General features: G+C 37.7%; 1 protein-coding gene across 2 annotated transcripts in view; it reads left to right on the top strand.

Moving 5' to 3' along the window:
• Nucleotides 1–18,883, top strand: part of CSMD1 (CUB and Sushi multiple domains 1) — a 1,217,927-nt gene that overhangs the window by 903,328 nt on the left and 295,716 nt on the right. For both annotated transcript variants that reach the window (XM_067468320.1, XM_060788521.2), the window contains exons 11-12: nucleotides 4,949–5,052; nucleotides 9,644–9,756. In XM_067468320.1, coding sequence (XP_067324421.1) covers nucleotides 4,949–5,052; nucleotides 9,644–9,756 — 217 coding nt within the window. The remainder of the gene's footprint in view (nucleotides 1–4,948; nucleotides 5,053–9,643; nucleotides 9,757–18,883) is intronic.

Genomic DNA, 18,883 nt, shown 5'->3' with positions numbered 1-18,883 from the left:
TTCTCCAATGACATTTGGCCTAGAAATCCAAAGTAATTTTGCTTGTGCTTGTTGATGGTTTGCAATGGCCCAACATAGAGATCTCTAGGTGAGAATAAAAGTAATTCCTTGAAAACACTTGCCATTTGACAATAGTGAAAAGCTGAATAAGCACTTGTTTATCTGTTCTATGAATGCCAACAAACTTGCTTGCTTTTGCTACAAAACATTTCCAGGACGTATCTTTGTCAGTGCCTCTTTTTCACTTGGGAGTGCTGGGAATACTCTGAAATAGTGTTGAAATGTCACCCAGGTGTTCACTGCAAACGTATAGAAAAAGAATCCAGATTTACAGTTACTAAGTGCATTGGTGTAGAATATCAGTAGGTTATAAACCAAGAAATTTAGCATTATAGTAGCATACTAAAACACCCAGTGGATGTAGCTATGTTGCTCACAATGCACAACCTGGTGTTCCAGGCAAGCTGTTCAGAGACATTGATACACATTTCTGCGGTTTATATATCTGTTTGCGAATAATAGCAAAGTAATGGGGGAAAGGTCTTCTGGTTAAGGAACTGTTAAATGACATAAAGAATATGTTAAACAAAGAAAAGTGTTAGACTTTCATATGAGACTGCACATCATGTTTAAGTAATTCTGAGAAGATGTCACAGTAAAAATTGCTGATGAAAATGAGATGAAGATTCATAAAGAGGAATACTTCATAGGACTTAAGACACTTCAGGAATCAGTTAAAAAGTTTACAGAACTCTTGTTGAAGATACTGAACAAAAACAACATTATCATGAAGGACTGTTGTGACCAAGGTTATAATAGTGAATATATATGTAACAGAAGAACCGTATCTAGGCAAGGCTATTTACACTGAACCACTGAGCTCCATCTCCACCCTGTGGCTTTCATGCTGTCAGTCCGGTAGTTTCAAAAGCATCCCCATCATCAAAGGAAACTTACACTTTTTGGTATGCCACAACACATTTTTTTCACTTCACCTGTTAAATGGTGGCAAGTAGTAAAATATAGTGTAGCTAATCTCATGATGAAGCTACTAAGGGAGAATAAGTAGAGAAAGCCTCATAGACAGCTTGGAGCTGATAGCAAGCAAAATAATTTCATTATGCTCCAAAGGGAGCAGAAGTGTACCCTCAAGCCGAGGGAAGGTTCTATGAACAAGCACAATGCCCAGCAGACCAATGGATAGATTTGAAGTTGTTCCTCTCAATCATTGTTTCATGTGATCTCTTATGTCAATACTGCAAGTAAAACAATGCAGTGTCGACATTATAACTGGTAAAAATCCTCATTAATAAATGTGTGGAATTTATTACGTCATTCAGGGGAAATGGTTTTGCATAATTCCTTGACACTATTCCACTTTCGGTGAACCCTGTATAAATATCACAAAAAGTGATGTGAGTTGGTGGGTTAGACACATGATAAAGAATTCAGAAGTTCAAAATAAATGTGCAGATTGGAGAAGCCTGCATTTCATAGAAAAAGGTGATATCATTGTACAGGGTGGAATAAAAGTCACAAACAAGTTTAAATATTAAACACTTTATTTTTGTTCTTAATTTGCAATACCATAGTGTGGAGCCCCTCATGGCACAGTGGGTTAAACCCCTGTGGTGGCAGGACTGAAGCCTGACAGGTCACAGGTTCGAATCCGGGGAGAGTGCAGATGAGCTCCCTCTGTCAGCTCCAGTTCCTCATGCGGGGACATGAGAGAAGCCTCCCACAAGAATGGTAAAACATCCAAACATTTGGACATCCCCTGGGTAACTTCCTCACTGATGGCCAATTCTCTCACACCAGAAATGACTTGCAGTTTCTCAAGTAGCTCCTGACACGGGGAAATATACCATAGTGTCATATACAGTACATATAGAAAATAATATTATATCACATATAAAATCATTTTTTCAAAATGTTATTCAAAACATCAGATGTGTTTATGACTTTTAACCCACTTTGTGCAAACCTGAAAATCTACCAGAAGAGATGCTCAGCATAGCCCATAAAATTCTACAGAGAGCCCTCAGAGCTGGCAATCACTGTGACATTGATATGAGTGTGCCATCTCTGTCATGTTCCACCTTGGAAAAGACTCACCATGAGGTGTCTTGCAATGTACCCATTCTATCAAAATAAATGATCTTTTCTCAAGTATCTGAGCCCCATCACAAATCCTCCCGACACCTCCAGGTACAGTTCTCAATGGCAAATGCAGTTTATCAGAACTGAAACTCATCAAACTGTACTTGTGATCTATCACGGCATGTGAAAGGTTCAATCCCTTGCTGTCCTATCCATCAAGAATGACATTGCTCGAGATCTTGAGCTCTTAGCCACTGTTCTATAGTGTGCAGAACCCTGCAGTCAAAAAACCACAGTCTGAGAAGTGATACAACACAGCAAAAGCATCAGAGGATTTACTTTTTATATTCTCTACTTTGTAGCATTTCTCATCTCGTAATAGGCACACTTTACATTTCATTTCATTTTAACATATCTATTGGCAATTAATAATTTTAAAATGCATTAAAATATTGCTAAATGTTATTCAGAGTTGCAGGTTACAACTACAATAGTTAAGTGCCACCTTCCTTTCAACACAATGTACCTCAATAAAATGTCCTTTGGAATGAAAAAATTATATTAAAATTGAAATCAAATGTATAATTCTTTTTCATTTCAAAATTGTGTTGTGGATTTATTATACTCTTTATTTTTAAGGCAGTGATAAATCATAAAGGTATCCAGTTGACCTCTTACAATTTATGGCTTTATTTTATTTTATTATTATCTGTGTAGTTCTATGGTTTTCTATAGCATTGGAGGTGCTTAAAGTGCTTGGCAACATTGCTTAGAACTTCGGAGGAGTAATCCAGTGTGCAAAGTCCTATCCCTATTGAAAGTTTATACTAAACACAGAGGGGATTCACTGCCACCAGCCTTTTATCATCTCAAAGTGAAGTTGAATTGTGCCTAATACAAATAACATTGTCCAAGATATTTTTTAAAAAAGAAAAAACACATCAAATCTCATTGAAGTAATTTCATTTTTGGAGACAGTAGAATGTTGAATTAAGGAGAAGGTTGGAGACCCTTTTTTATGCCAGTAGAGATCACAGCCTTAAAAAACACATCAACTATGTTCAGTCTGGTCCTTCCTTCACTCAGCTTTGTGCCCCCTTAGCAAGGCACCCTGGGAAACCGCCAGTTTTGAAAATACCAATATTTTACCATGTAGCATAATAATCTCAACCCCATTTTTGGGGCATATACATTTGTATTTTTTTAGTATTCATAACATAATAATCGCTTCCTAAGTTCACTTGCTCACACTTGCCCCCTTGTAGTTATGGAGCTTCACTCAGAGTTTCACCAGCCAAGGGAAGCCACATAGCTGGAAATATTTTCACAGCATAATAGTCACACACCCCTCTTTTTTCGGCCAAAAGGATGGGGGTGGGTGACTATTACATGGTGAAATTCAGTAAGACCTTTTGGAATATAAAAGCAGTAACCAGCACAACTGCTGTGCAAAACTAATTTACAGGTTTCATTAGTTCAACAGGGGTGAAGAGCAGTGAAGCTTTTAGGGTTTTAAATTACATAAAACAATGAATCAATAAAATGCTTTTTATGATGAGACAATTTTAAGTATGGTACTGACATTTGAAAACTGCAAAGTTTTTGCAAATTGTATTTAATCTTACCATCATATCTGAAGTAAAGCTAAATTTGTGTCAGTTTTCCTGTTAATTCTCAACATTTTGTTTATTTTGGTTTTTCTACAACTAGCACTGTGAGATCCTTTTGTATTTTGCTACTCTGTAGAGAAAAGAAATGAAATCTGTGGAGAGGGTCTTTGTCAATAGGGAAGAATTGACTATGTTTGACGAGGATCTATTGCAATAGAAGAGATTGTTTTCATGGGTTAGCATTTAATTTTTACATCAGCCAAGACAATATTATGTTTGAGTGACTCTCATTTTGAATGACAGTAATGTTATTTTCAAATGCCCCTTTTGGTTCTGAACTTGGGCAAGATTTCTTCCAAAATATCTCAGGAAATAATGTAATAATAGGGCTACGACCCCATCGATATTGCTATATAAATGCAGTTTCAAACTGCATTATAAGGTCAGTGTAGACTCATATAATGCAGGTTAACTTCACTGAACTACATTCTACAAGTCTACCGTGACCATATAATTCAGTGTCAAAATGCATTATATGTCAGTATGGATTTGGCCATAGGCACTTACGGAAGATCCATAGGAAATATTCATGGAAATGTGAAGGATATTTGCACCCCCCCCCCATTTTCTCACAAATACATGTCTCAAATTGTAAGAGGCAGTTTGTACCTGTTTCCTTATCTTTAGGAGTAATTTGGGACAAAACATTCCTGTGTCAAATTTGTGTATGCAAATGGGGAGATGTGATAATCCTTTTCTTATTGCACTCCAGCCTCGTGTTCACTGTCATGCATATCTGTAGGTTTAGGAAACAAGACAAAGTCAGTCTTTGAACTATTTTCAAGAAGAAAGTAGAGAAATACAATTATAGCATACTTTTATTGCAACATCTGCAGAATGTGGGAGCAGTGTTTGTTGTAAGCATTCTTTACACGTTTGTGAAACTCCCCCTTTCCCCAATATTTCCCATTTTTTCCTTCTTTTGTTAATAGCACATCTTATTATAGTGCATTTTAAAAATAATAATTTTAGATGTAAAGTATGAAATTTTATATTACCCATTCTCTACATGAATTCTATAAATGTGCTGGTTTTTGTTTTTGTTCTAATTATTTCTACATTCCAGTTATCCTTAATTATCAATATTCAGTGAGATCTCAGAAGCAAATGCTTAAAACTTGATTTGAATATCAACAACAATTTCCATTGACAAATGTGTTTCTTTCTTCTCATAACAGGTCATAAAGCTTGCCTTTGAAGAATTTGAGCTTGAAAGAGGATATGACACCCTCACAGTAGGGGATGCTGGGAAAGTGGGAGATACCCGAACAGTGCTGTATGTGTAAGTACATGGCAATATCAATTTCTGTATTATATTCATGATATATCCATTCTGTACTATGTCTTAATGGTCTCTGTGACTCACACATGTAGGATAAAGGCTCAAATAATAGATTTAGAGTAGGTAAGGTGACCCATAAATATGAGTTCACAGAAAAAAATTACTCAGAGCACCAGTTATAGATAAGCTGCTTGTTCATTTCAGTCCCTTTTAGAAGCATCACTAAATGGTAGAGGATGAAGATGGCATAATTCACATGCATTACCACATATACTCAAGTATAAGCTGAGTTTTTCAGCTCTATTTTAGGGTGAAAAAGCCCCCCTTGGGTTAAACTCAAGTCAAGGTTATCCATTATTTTACATTATTATTATTATTATTATTATTATTATTATTATTATTATTATTATTATTGCATTTATATTGTTTTACAATATTATTTTATTACATTTATTATTTCACTCTATTATTTTATTACATTTATTACTTTACTCTATTATTATTGGAAGGACACGTAAGCACATTTACATTGAAGAAGTTTAGAATAATGGTTTAATCAGAATTGGACAGTCTTATCTTAAATTACAGTCTTATTTAAATATTCATTAACCTACGGATGCCTCAAGTAATGTAATTTTATTGATATCTATTTTTATTTAGAAATTTACCAGTAGCTGCTACATTTCCCACCCTCAGCTTATACTCGAGTCAGTATGTTTTCCCAGATTTTTGTGGTAAAATTAAGTGCCACAGCGTATATTTTGGTGGGCTAATACTCGAGTATATGTGGTATTTTCTGGTCTAGGTGGCAGAACAACATTGAGGTAGATGGAAGGAATTTTTGCTTTGTACCACAGGTGAATAGCTATCGGTGCACAACAAGGGTTTTTAAGTAATCCATAGTAACTATGATTGTGATGGTAACAGTAGCAATACTGTTGTTTGCTCCCACTTGCTATGGATGAAATACCATATTGGATACACCTAGTGGGGGCAGCAATTAATAATCACGTAATCCTCAAATATGGAGATGTTAAAGTATGAATGACCACAACTTATTTTACCACTGAAGTATGACTATGGAAACCAGAAGTAAAATCCCTACGTAATCATAAAAACCCACTGGGTGACCTTGCACAAGTCATATTATTTCCGCCTCAGAAGAAGACAAAGACAGACCTCCTTTGAACTAATTTTGTCAAGAAAACCCCATGATGAGGTTGCCTTGGGATCACTATAATGATTTGAGTGCACAAAGAAAAGCTAAAATGGATCATGTTATCACTCCAAAGATAGACTGTTGAATTAGCAACTTATGGCACAGACACTATATTGCAGTTTGAAGCGGATTTGAGGGTGGGCTTTCCACAAAATATGCACCCAATGCATGTTGGTGTGCACATCATGACAGAAAAAAGCATATTAAAAAGACCAGAACATCTAGAACAGGCGAGATAACCCACTGCAGCCAATCAGAGTATATCCCAAGCAGTGCTCAAAACTGGACTGGAAAATGTAGGGGCATTTGTCAGGACACGACTAGCACTGAAGCACTTTTAAAAACACTGAAACGCATCTTGCTGGAAGGTAAACAATTCCCCAGAAAAGGAAACTACATCATTCCAGTGGGAACTTTCACTCTCTGCCCCATTCTTCTCATTCACTGTGCCTTGCCAGCATCTAGTAATGACCTCAAAAGGACATGGGAGTGTGCATCAGTGCATCTCAGTGGACTGGATTTAAAAAAAAACCCCTCATTTTCTGGCAGCTGTCTAGTCAAGGATGCTGCAGTTTCTGGGTTTAATTCTAATCCACACTCAGCAGATGCTGTGGTCACTATTCCAGCATTGAATTGGTTCCCCAGGTGTTTATGTAGGTGCTGCAACAGAAAAGAAAACAGTTTTTTAAATCCACTTCCAAATTGGATTAAAGTGTCAGTGTAAAATCACTGTCAACCAGACGGTAAATATACTGCAACAGACATTGGGCGGAATTCCATGAATGGGAGGTCAGCTATCATATTTCTGTCAAGGATCACGGTACATCTCCTCCTGTATTAAACTCAAAACAAATATACTCAGCAGCATCAGAGGTTACCTACAACTTTCTTTTCACTTGATGATTGTTCCTTCAAATGACATTAATTAAACCAGTCTAAGAAGTCCTTCAAAATCTCCATGTCACTCTCCATTTCTGCTGCAACCTTTAACCTGTTTGACTTGTGTGCATGCTCCATATTTCACAAGTGACCCAAGAAGACATGATCCAATCCAATTACCCTGCACATGAAATGAAGGTAGCCACCCAATTACTAAAACTCCCTTACTATAGCTTTTCAAAAATAAAAATAAACGGGTCATTCTACCCGTTGGTTCCTGACAGTTCCCTGGCAAGCTTGACAAATTCTTCTACCAGGTATCTATAATATCCAAATTGAGGAAGGCCACTAAGCCCTAAAAAACTTTCAGTCTAGAAAAGCAATGATGTCTGCTCCAAAGAGCAGTATACTCAATTTATCAAATACAGCATAAACGCAACATATCTCATTGGGAGAGTCCTGTCCAATAAACCCTCTTTAATTGGGAAACCCAGCAGTTGAAAATCATCAATTGAACAAAAAATGCTGATGTCATGTCCCGATCTGCAAGGTCATCCTCAATGGCACACCTTCGTAGCCTCTTAAAAACTAAATAAGAAGATATCCAGTGCATCAAACTTAACTCCTCAGAGTTGTTATCACTAATTGGTTCACCCCTTTGGTAAAAGAAGTGAATGAGTAGAGATGGATCAAATGTTTTCTCTAGGTATCAGGATATGGGAGCATGGCTTGCCTTTATGGCGCTCCAGTTGCAAAAGATCTTCCTTCTAAAAGCACAGCTGGTACCAACTATAATTCTGGCAACAAACAAAAACGTATCTGTTAAAGCTTTGATAGCATAATTAATTTCATCCACATTTCTTTATGAGTAATTTGAATTGTTTTAAATATATTAAACTTTTCTGCATTAAGTATTAAATTATTTAAGATATACTTTAGTGTTTAAGTGATTCTTGCTGTTTTAAATTCTTTTGAAACTGTTCACATTTTTGTAAGTTTTCCTGATATTGCCTGATATAAGGCAATGTATAAATCTTTAAATAAATAGAAAATAAATATCTTACTTACAGAAGTTTCCGTCCCACTTCCCTGGCATTTCTGTTGATTACCCCCTATTGCTGCAATCTGTTTTGCCATGTTCCTGTTGCAGCTGACTACATTTTTTAGAGGGTGTCTATTGATCCTCAGCAACACTTTGAGCAGCAGGAGGCAGAGGGGTGATGTGACAGATGCCAGGAAGGTTGTTTGTACATGAACAGAGTTTCAGTTATACATCTTTGTACTTCAGCCATTGAAAATTGTAGATGTAATTGCTGTTCCTCATACATACAGATTTCTCTGTACACCTATATAATTTTATCAGTGCAATTTCAAAAACTATTCCACATTTTTGTGCCATAATAAGAATAGTAGTATCTTTCAGTACAGTGAAAGTTCCTATATCTAGTGTTCCTGGTCTCAGAGGAGTGTCTGAAAATCTGCAAATCTTGAGACAATGCATTGACACACACAAGCAATACGTATTAGCCTAAAGGGGGGACTGGCCTGGCCTTCTGGAATAGCACCTCACAGTTACACAAACCTCTGAGGATGCTTGCCATAGATGGAGGCAAAACATCAGGAGAGAATGCAACTGGAACATGGCCATATAGTTCAAAAAACTCACAGCAACACTATTTTCTATTTTAACATTGCACTTTTTTTAAAAAAAGTATGGGCCCTGACCACTGCTGAGCATTTTTGTTGCTCTTTTCATTACACCATGCAACAACATTGTTTCAGTGTTCTAGATTTGTACTTTCCTCTGTTCTTGAAATGAAACAAAACAAAATAAAAAATCTCCATGTACTTAATTGCTGAAAATGGGTTGTTCACAAGTTGCTAGGTTAATGGATTCTTTTAATTCATGTCAAGCACGATTTATTTATTTATTCATTTACAGTATTTAGATATTTATTCATTTACAGTATTTATATACCACTTTTCTCACCCCTGGGGGGACTCAAAGCAGTTTACATAGAAATAGTGGCAAAATTCAATGCCTTACAAATTACAATCAACATCATATCAAAGTATAAAATCAATGGGACAATTCATCATAGGATATAGTAAAAAAAAATCCCCCCTTCAACAGGTAAACATTACAGAATCCAAAGTTGTTTGTTGTTGTTGCGCTCTTTCAGGTCAACTCTGACTTATGATGATCTTATCCTAGGCCTTTTTTTTTACATGATTTCATCACAAGAGGTTTCTCGATGCTTTTCTCTTCGACTGGAAGAATGTGATTTGCTTAAGGTTGCCCAGTGGGTTTTATGTATGAATTTGACCCTTGAGTTGAGCAGTGTGTTTGTCCTGTTTTGAATGTGCTTGATTTTTCAACTCCAGTAGCCTGGGTTGCTCTATGGAACAATTACATCTGATAAACAAGGTATGGCAAGTCAAAAACACATGGACTTTGACACTATTCTAATGTTTTTTCCCTCACATATTCAGGCTGACTGGTTCAAGTGTTCCTGACCTTATTGTTAGCATGAGCAACCAAATGTGGCTCCATTTGCAATCTGATGACAGCATTGGCTCACCTGGATTCAAAGCTGTTTATCAAGGTAAATCTCACATTGAATTAATAAATGCACAGAGGTGCTTAGAATAAAATAGCATGAACATTACAGCTTGCAGGCAATACTGTCACGTGGATGGACAAATCAATCTTTTTCCAGGACAAACCAGTTTGTTTTGCATCTGTTTGAACATGAAGGCATTCTGTTGGATTTCTGCATCAAACAATTGACCTTAAGATTTTATGCAATTTTCTCTAACACATACAATCTTCTTTCATATGTGTTACCCACAAAATTTATTCTCGAGCGCACATTTTTGTATACCGCTTTTCACTGCATATGGTTGAGTAAATATATAATTTCTTAATGCACTTGTTCAAACTAAGAATAGCATTTGAGAGAGTAAATCTAAAGCAGTGGTTCTCAACCTGTGGGCTGCGGCCCAGCAGTGGGCCATGAGAACAAAAATCCAGTCTGTGAACTTCCTTCCTATATATTTATTTATTTATTCCACTCCTTTCCGCAGATATTACCAGCCCTGCCCCTTTTGGTACTAATGTTGGAGAGTGGTCCCTGGTCAAAATAGTCCCTGGTCAAAGCGGTTCTTGGTCAAGTGGACCCTGGCCAAGTAAGCCCTGGTCAAAGTGGTGACAGGCTAGGAACCACTGATTGAAAGGATATTTGTGAACTGTATGTTCTTGCAAAGATTACCTAGGTTGATGCAATTATCAGAGTTGTTGTTGTTGTTGTATTTATTTATTTATTTATTTATTTACATGCCACCTTTTCTCTCTTTAAGTAAAATACAATTTACAAATTAAAATCTAAAGATTCTAAACAGTAAAATAGAATTGACTGGGAACTATCTGAAATGAGTAATTGAAAGCATTAAAAGTATTGAAAACTTCTGAAAATACATAAAACACCACACAACACCTCTGGCTCAGTCTTTAAAAACTATCTTCTTTAAAAGGCCCCATCCACACTGCCATATTATGCAATTTCAGAACGTAGTTTAACTGCATTATATGGCAGTGTAGACTCACATAAACTGATTCAATGCAGTTAAACTGCGTTCCAAAGCTACATTATTTGGCTATGTAGATCCAGCCAAATTCTCTCCGAATAAAAATATTATTTCCCATCCCTTGCAGACAAAAAATGAAAGTTTTTGAAATTTCCTTCCCTGTTGGTTAAGGAAATAAGAGGGTTTAGTTTTAATATCTTCCCTATTTTAGGACATTTTGTGAAATAGGAAAAGTTGATTACTTAAAATGTTTGTATCTATAAAGAAACCTCTCCTCTATAGAAAATGTTAACCAGAAAACTTTATTATAGTGTTGAAGCTATTAAATGAATTCCATCCTAATCCGACAATCCCCATTTACCAATCAGCAGTCTTTGTGATCAGTGGGGAGTGGGGGGGGGGGGGCTTTTATCTTGGGAAGCAGATAAACAAAGTTTCCCCTGTCTTATGCAAGTGGTTTCTGGGGCAACAGGCAGAAAGGGAATTCCTCCTACAGTTTCTCCTTGCACCCAAGATCACTAACATGTGGTGGGTGGTGATGAGAATGTCAGGCAAATGTTTTCTGACTGACAGGGGAACACCCCCAGCTCATCAATTCCAGTAGGTGCTGACCTATAAGTGGGGACTTGGGAACTGTTAAGATCCCCCCAATGTCATTTCATAAAATTGATAAGGAAAGTTGCTCAAAATTTTCTGAAATACAAAAAAGAAACTTCAGAAAGTTGGTAATTTTGTAATGTTTTCATGATACCCTTTCTAGAGAACTGGAAAAATGCATTTTTACATCCATAACAGAAGCTTCAATGATTGCATTATATAAAGAAAAGCACTACATAGTGCTTATTATTTGATGGAAGGGTTAAAATGGTTCCTAATAAAATAGTTCAATACATGGTAGTGTATTTATGAATTTAGTATTTATGATTTTAGCACCAAAATCATATTTGTATTTATGAATTTAGCACCATAACATCACAATGTATTGAAACAGCTGTGGATCCGGATGGGCGGCAAATTGCGTTGGATTTCCTTTAGGAAAAAACTGAAAACATGGATTTGGGACCAGGCATTCGGACAATTGGGCAGTTAAAAAAAGGACTTTGACAATGGTCAGGAAATGATTAATGGAATGGAACTATGGAACTCTGAAAGACGAAACGCTGAGCATGAGAATAGTTTTATATGATGTGTTATACAGGGTTAGTCAAAATGCATAGGCCAATAAGCCATTCAATTGAATGGCTTATTGGCCTATGCATTTTGACTAACCCTGTATACTGATTGTTTTGATTGTTTTAACTGTGATAATTGTTTTAACTATGGTTTTGTACATTATGTGTAATTTGTATAGGCATCGAATTGTGCCTTTTTGTAAGCCGCCCTGAGTCCCCCCTTGAGGGTTGAGAAGGGCAGGGTAAAAGTACCCGAAATAAATAAAATAAATAAATAAATAATAGGTTTTATTTCTGTAGCTTATCAAAAACCTAACTGCTTTGGTCTTTGCCAAATAGTTAAATATATTTTTTTAAAAAATGATGATTATTTTACAATCAATAATGCAGTTTTAACTCAAAGTTACATTCAATATCATTGATACTGATGAGTTTGGGTATTCCTAAATCTTAACTGGAACAGGATGCAAAAGATAAAACAAAGCAAGCCTCATGTGCCCAGAAATTTGTGGCATAATATAAAATAACCTATGTGTAGTTCACTTTTGATCAGCCTACACACTGCCTTGCTAGAGAAAGAAAACATGCCAAGCAGGTGAACAGTAAAGAACAAGTAGTTTACTCTTCTTAATTCAGAACAACATATGTACAATGTGATCAGTTGCATCAACTCACTAAATGTCCTTTTATGAGAGGTTTAAAATTGTATTTCTTTGTTCATGTGGATAAACTCCTTCAGCAGCTCATGAAGTGAGAACACACTCCAAATTCTGTCCCTCTCTGCTTAACTCTTCTTCTCTCTGTGCATGTGCATAGCTCAAGCCTGAACAAAAGTGTAACAGTAACCAAAAGTCCCTGGCTGAGCCTGTTTCCCAAGCATTGCCTGGCCAATCAGCTTCATGCATATTATTTGAAAGTTGACACACACATCGTAACTGATTCCTTGCATGCTCCAACAAATTTTACTTCTGGTTTAAAGTAAAGCAGTTCTGTTAAGGAATACAACATATATAAAAGATAAATTATTGCAAGAGAGGCTTGCAGGAGCAGTGATTTGCCCCAGTTTTTGTCCTTGAGGACTACAGAAAATCTTGGTGTGGGGTACATTTCAGCGCCACAGCTAGTCCCAACTCCCCTAATCTGATGAACACCAATTTCTGTGGGATGCCACTTGAAGGGGGAAGATTCTGAAAATGAAGCTTCGGCAGCTGGATCATTCCGTTGCATGCAGCCTCAGATGCCAGGATTTGCTAGGACTTACGCTTTCTTTGAATCATACAGTATTAAGACTACACTGGGCAGTTTATTTTGCAGTATGTATTCCAAGAATTTGCTTGCTAGAAAACGAATGGAGAAATTGGTACATTGTGTACAACTAGGTACCAGGTGTAAAGCCTGATAAGGCTGCACCTCATCCTTCAGGTAAGGATTTTTTTTTTTCATTTTCAGGAAAAGCAAAGGGATAATCTACATTTTAAAAAAGCAAAAACTCTCATGGACATATGGCTGTGCCTTTAGAAAATTCACTAACAAAGCTGTATACTACAAACAATGTGTTTAAACTGCAAGCTTCTTAAGTACTTTAGTTACCTTTTGAGCTAATCTTAGTCATGTGGTATTTTCACAGCAAAACTGCACCTCTGCTACCTTTTAAACATAGATCTTTGGTCGGCTATCTCCCTCTGTTTAGATACTTATTGTAGCACCTTGGTTGAATTTTGGTAGTGGAGATTTCAGTTTTCAAAATCACAACCACTGACTTCAAATACCATTTAGAATACAGTAGTCACTCGCTTATCCAACCTTTGCTCATCCAATGTTCTGTATTATCCAAGGCAATTTGCCACCCACCTGGATTCACAGCTGTTTCAATACATTGTGATGTTTTGGTGCTAAATTCATAAATACAGTAATTACTACATAACACTACCATGTATTGAACTATTTTTTTCTGTCAATTGTTGTAAAACATGATGTTTTGGTGCTTAATTTGTAAAATCAACATAATTTGATGTTTGATAGGCTTTTACTTAATCCCTCCTTACTATCCAACATTTTCACTTAACCAACGTTCTGCCGGCCCATTTATGTTGGATAAGCGAAACTCAAAATTGCTAAGTAGTCTACTTTCATTCCCATTAAAGATAAGTTTTGTTATTCTTTTTAACTTTTTGTTTTTTAGCTAGGTATCAGAAATGGTTTGGTGATTTTAAAAAAAAAGCAAATAAGCCCCCTTCTACATTGCCCTATATCCCAGGATCTGATCCTGGTGGCGCAGTGGGTTAAACCCCTGTGCCGGCAGGACTGAAGACCAACAGGTCGCAGGTTCAAATCCAGGGAGAGGTGGATGAGCTCCCTCTATCAGCTCCATCTCCTCAGGCGGGGACATGAGAGAAGCCTCCCACAAGGATGATAAAAACATCAAATCATCTGGGTACCCCCTGGGCAATGTCCTTGCAGACGGCCAATTCTCTCACACCAGAAGCAACTTGTAGTTTCTCAAGTTGCTCCTGACACGATACGATGACGATCCCATATTATCTTATTTAAACTGGATTATATGAGTCTCCACTGCCAGGTAATCTGGGATAATAAAATAATCTGGGGTCAGATTCTGGGATATAGAGGTAGTGTGGAAGGGGCCTAAGCCAGAATGGAAAATAATATATACTGTTTACTTTTCTAGTTTTTTCAGTCAGGGGCTTTGATGTCAGCCAGGGTACTTAGGGAGGGAGGAGTAGAAGAACTTCCCCTCCTCTCCCTTTCCCTTCCCAGTGTTTCCTGTTGTCTTTGCCAATGTAACAGGATGCAGTCCAGAACAAGGTGGACCCATATCATGGTCTGAGACTGTTGCAATATGGGGGGGGGGGTGAGGTAGGAGGGTGTCCCCAGGCCACTGAAGTCCAGGAAACAAGAGATAGCACTGGGACGGTTGTGGCCAGTTCTATTTGGGAACCAGCCTAACTGTCCCCTATGCTGATAGAAAGTCAAAACTCTCTCCCTCCCCCCCACCACCACCGCCACCATCACTACTTCAATTAACATACTTCAATGTTAAGATGGTCTTGTCCTGCTTTATTCTGGATCAGCTCCTTGCAGCATTTGGCTTTTGTGGGACTGATCCTCGTCTACACCAACCTAAGTACTCAGTGTATCTAGGGCCCTAGTGATTTTCTGGGTCATGGCAGAAAATTAAAAGGGTGCCTGGTCTGGAATCCATTGAATGTTGGCACCAGAACCCCACCAAATAACCCTTTGCAAAGGAAAGTTGATGTTTTTCCACATGCCAAGAGCTATAATAGATCTGTAGAAATTAATGGGTATTCTGGAATTGCTTTATATGCATTGTGTAACATACTGGCCTACTCTGCAGAGCTGGTGTGCCAGGGATGTCTGTAAAAGGTTGGTTTTTTTAAAGGCCAAAAACCAGGCAGCCATTTTCTTAGCTCAGAGCTGAGGGGGCGGAGCAAGCAGGCATCCATTTTGTTAGCAAAGAGCCAAGAGGGGGCGGAGCCAGCAGGCGGCCTTTAGGGTATGTGGTGCCTCCTTGGAGGGAGTCTGCTCAGTGAAGAAAGTGGGCGGAGCTAAGCTGAGGCAAGGAGGAAAAGAACCATTTAAAGTTAGTTAGGGTTTGGAACTATAAGAAGAAGGACGGTTTGGGGCGTTGGGGTAAGAAGTGGAAGTTCAGTTTGTGTTTTATTCTTAAATAGTTACTTTGAGGATGAACTGTTGTTTTAAACAGACCCTAGTGATTGGGTTGTTTGTAATTAAGGAACTGATTAGTGAAAGACTAAAGGTTTCTTGGGTTTTAAAGGTTTTGACTGGAACCTGCAGTTCAAGCTCTGAACTACTTCTGCAACCATTAAAATTGAACAAGTAACCTGCAACCATTAGGCTTTCTGTGCCTGTTCTAAATAAATCAATAAACATCTTTCTCTGTTCACATCAAACAAAAGTCTCTGTGTGCCTCACATACATACATCACATACGAGGAGGTAGCCTGTTGAGGTAATCTATATTTGGTGGCAGCGAAAATAATTTATCACCATAATCCTATAACAGGGTAGGATCACAATTAAAGTGCTTTACCCAGCCCTATCCACTTCACATTGGTTACTATTTCTGTGGTTTGTAGTTTCAGAAGTAAAAAAGGTTTAGGTGAAAGTACAGAAATAATAACGGCAGTAATGTTAAATTGGAAATCCTACCATTATTTGTTCCTAAACTGCTGTCACATTTCATAGAATCTTTTAAAAATCAACAGTAGTGATTCAGGATGCATTTTTATTTCCAGCCTAAAATGTTTTATCCAACATAGCTTCTGATATAGTATAAACACAACATTTTCCACAAGAAGGAAAAGAAAAACCTGAAATAAAATACAGTGGGGTCAAATTTTCAGTCATTTCTATGAATCTATCTTTCTATCTCCTTTTAGAGCTGTCATATTCTGAGTCCATTGCACCTGTTGATAAAATGTATTTCTACAAATGATGTTTTGTATAATTTGCCATAGCTATTTAAGAAGCAACAGGGGGTAAATTAAAGTAAATTCCCTTCGCGCTGTGCCACTGTGTAGAAAAAGCAAGTCTATTTTTAGATACCTAGCTAAAGAAGTCTTTGTGTAAGGTGGCTCATATTTGCAACATTTCCACATAAATTGATATTTGGCAGTGAAATTCGTTATATTATATTTAGGTTTGTCAATTTCCCAATTTTAACAAGAACAATCAGAAAGTAATTTCATTTAATCTTTTAGCAAAATCATGTTAACTTTTCAAATTTCCTTGCTAGCAAACCTTGATAAATAAATTCCTCAAAATATTTCATTATCTCTGCTTTTGATTAACCATGCACTGCTAACATCACAATGAGAGTTAGAAACATGTCTTGAGTTCTTGTTTTATAATGTTTAGGAGAAATTTTACCTGTTCGCCTAATTTGTAATCCAAGAAATAATCCCATAGATCCAAGATTGTAAATCCTATTATGATGAATAACTAGTTCGGCTCATTTATGCAAATTTAAGGCACACTTTTTTTTTAGCTAAATGACTATGCTAAAATTGGGGTGTGCAATACATGTGCATAATATGATAAAGCTAGAAGGCTTGGATCATGGGCGGACATGGACGCGCACACAGGAGAGGCAGTAGGAGTGCACACCAGCCTCCCTGCCTGCCCCAAGTCATCTTTACCTCCACTCGCCAGAGCCCGCCATCTTGCCAGAGCCGTCCCCATTGGCTCTGCACTGCCTTCACCTTTACCCTCGTGGGGCAGCGTGGGTTGTGGGGGGATAGACCCAGTTGAGGCTGTGTGCAATGAGGAGGTCTCACCAATAGCAGAAGGAGGCACCCCTGGCTCTGGCAAGATGTGAAGGGGGTGGGAGTGACAGAGTAGGCAAAGGCAGAGGTAGGGAGGTCAATGCACATTCCCGCTGCCTTTCATGTGCATACGAGCACTGACCCGCCCTTTTTAACCTTCCTACCTTTCTGTCCTTTCCACCTTTCCCTCCCTTTCTGTTCTTTCCTTTCCTTTCCTTTCTTTTCTTTTTTCCTTCCTTCCCCCTTCCCTCTCTCTTCCTTTTCTTTCTTCCTTTCCTCTCTTCTATCCCCTTGTCATCCATGTCTCCTTCCTTTTTCTTTTCTTCCTATCTATTTCCTATCCTCTTTCCATCCCTCCTTCCCCTTTCCTTGTTTCTTCCATTACTGCCTTTTCCCTTCTCATTTCCCCTTTGCTCTTTTTTCTCATCTTTTCTTCCTTCCTTCCTTCCTTTCTTTTTTCTTTTCCTTCCTCTTCCCTCTTCCTTCTTTTCCTTTCTTCCTATCTTTTCCTCCCCCTTCCCTCCCTCCTTTCCCTTTTTCCTTCCTCTTTTCTTACCTTCTTTCTATCCTTCACCGATCGTCTCCTTTCTTTCTTCTTATCCTTTTTTCTTTTTCTTTCATCTTCCCTCTTTCAAATTTTCTCCTGTATTCCTTTCCTTACCACCAAGGGATAAATGAGTCTCTGGTTTTAGTTTCCATTGCTGGAAGATTTGGTGATCTAAAACTTTTTATTTTAGAAGAAATAACTCTAAGTGCAAAGCATCTGGAATGCACACCTTTCTGAAACGAAGTGCAAAGAGTGCACTTTTTGCCATTGTGCATTATATTCACCAGAATTTTTTTTAAGTTTCAGGGTTTTGAAAATTGAGGTGAGTAAATACAGTATTATCTTCAATATTGCATCTAGCATGTGATTAATTCCGATGGCGATTTTGTCTTAGAATTGTCTACTATGTAATTGCTCTGGTCATTAAAATATTGATCTTAGAGTTTTTATTGTTTTGTTTGACTCAGCTTAGGTTTAGCTGAATTTCATTTTGCCATTCTTTACTACAGTAAACTGCTGAAAGATTATAAGAACAAAAACAAGGAGTGGTTTCTTTCAATGTTTCAGAATTTACCGAGGCTGTGGCAATCTATAATTAGGAATCCCTCCTCCAAAAGACAGTGATTTCTTAAAAGAACACTCTTCTTAGTTCTATGAACACGGAAACATGTTATATTCCTGTTTTATGTTTTATTATTATTTAACATTAACATGGGAACTAAAATACCCTGAAGGCAGTAGATCTTGTCAGCCCTGGTTAATAATTGCATGGGGCATGGGCAATGAATGCCAGGCGCTGTTGGCTATATTTCAGTGAAAGGAGCTGGCAATACTATTTCTGAGTATTCCTTAACCAAGAATGTAATCACATAAAGATCCAAAAAGCAAGTGATAGCAGAGGGATTTGCCAGGCAGCATAACAATTATGGTGCGCATCAGGGGAAACCATTGCCCTACACCCTGCATTGCCTACAACTGTGTTTTCCCCATCCCACAGGGGAAAGCATTGCTACTCGGCTCACCTTCGTGCTGACCCCATTCTTGTCAATGAGAATACAGGAAGCCTCCCATGTTCTCTGGGCAGCATTCTTGTATGCTGCCAG

This window comes from Anolis sagrei, chromosome 1 (genome assembly GCF_037176765.1).
Source record: "Anolis sagrei isolate rAnoSag1 chromosome 1, rAnoSag1.mat, whole genome shotgun sequence".
NCBI lineage: Eukaryota > Metazoa > Chordata > Lepidosauria > Squamata > Dactyloidae > Anolis > Anolis sagrei.
This window is presented reverse-complemented; position numbering and strand designations above follow the sequence as displayed.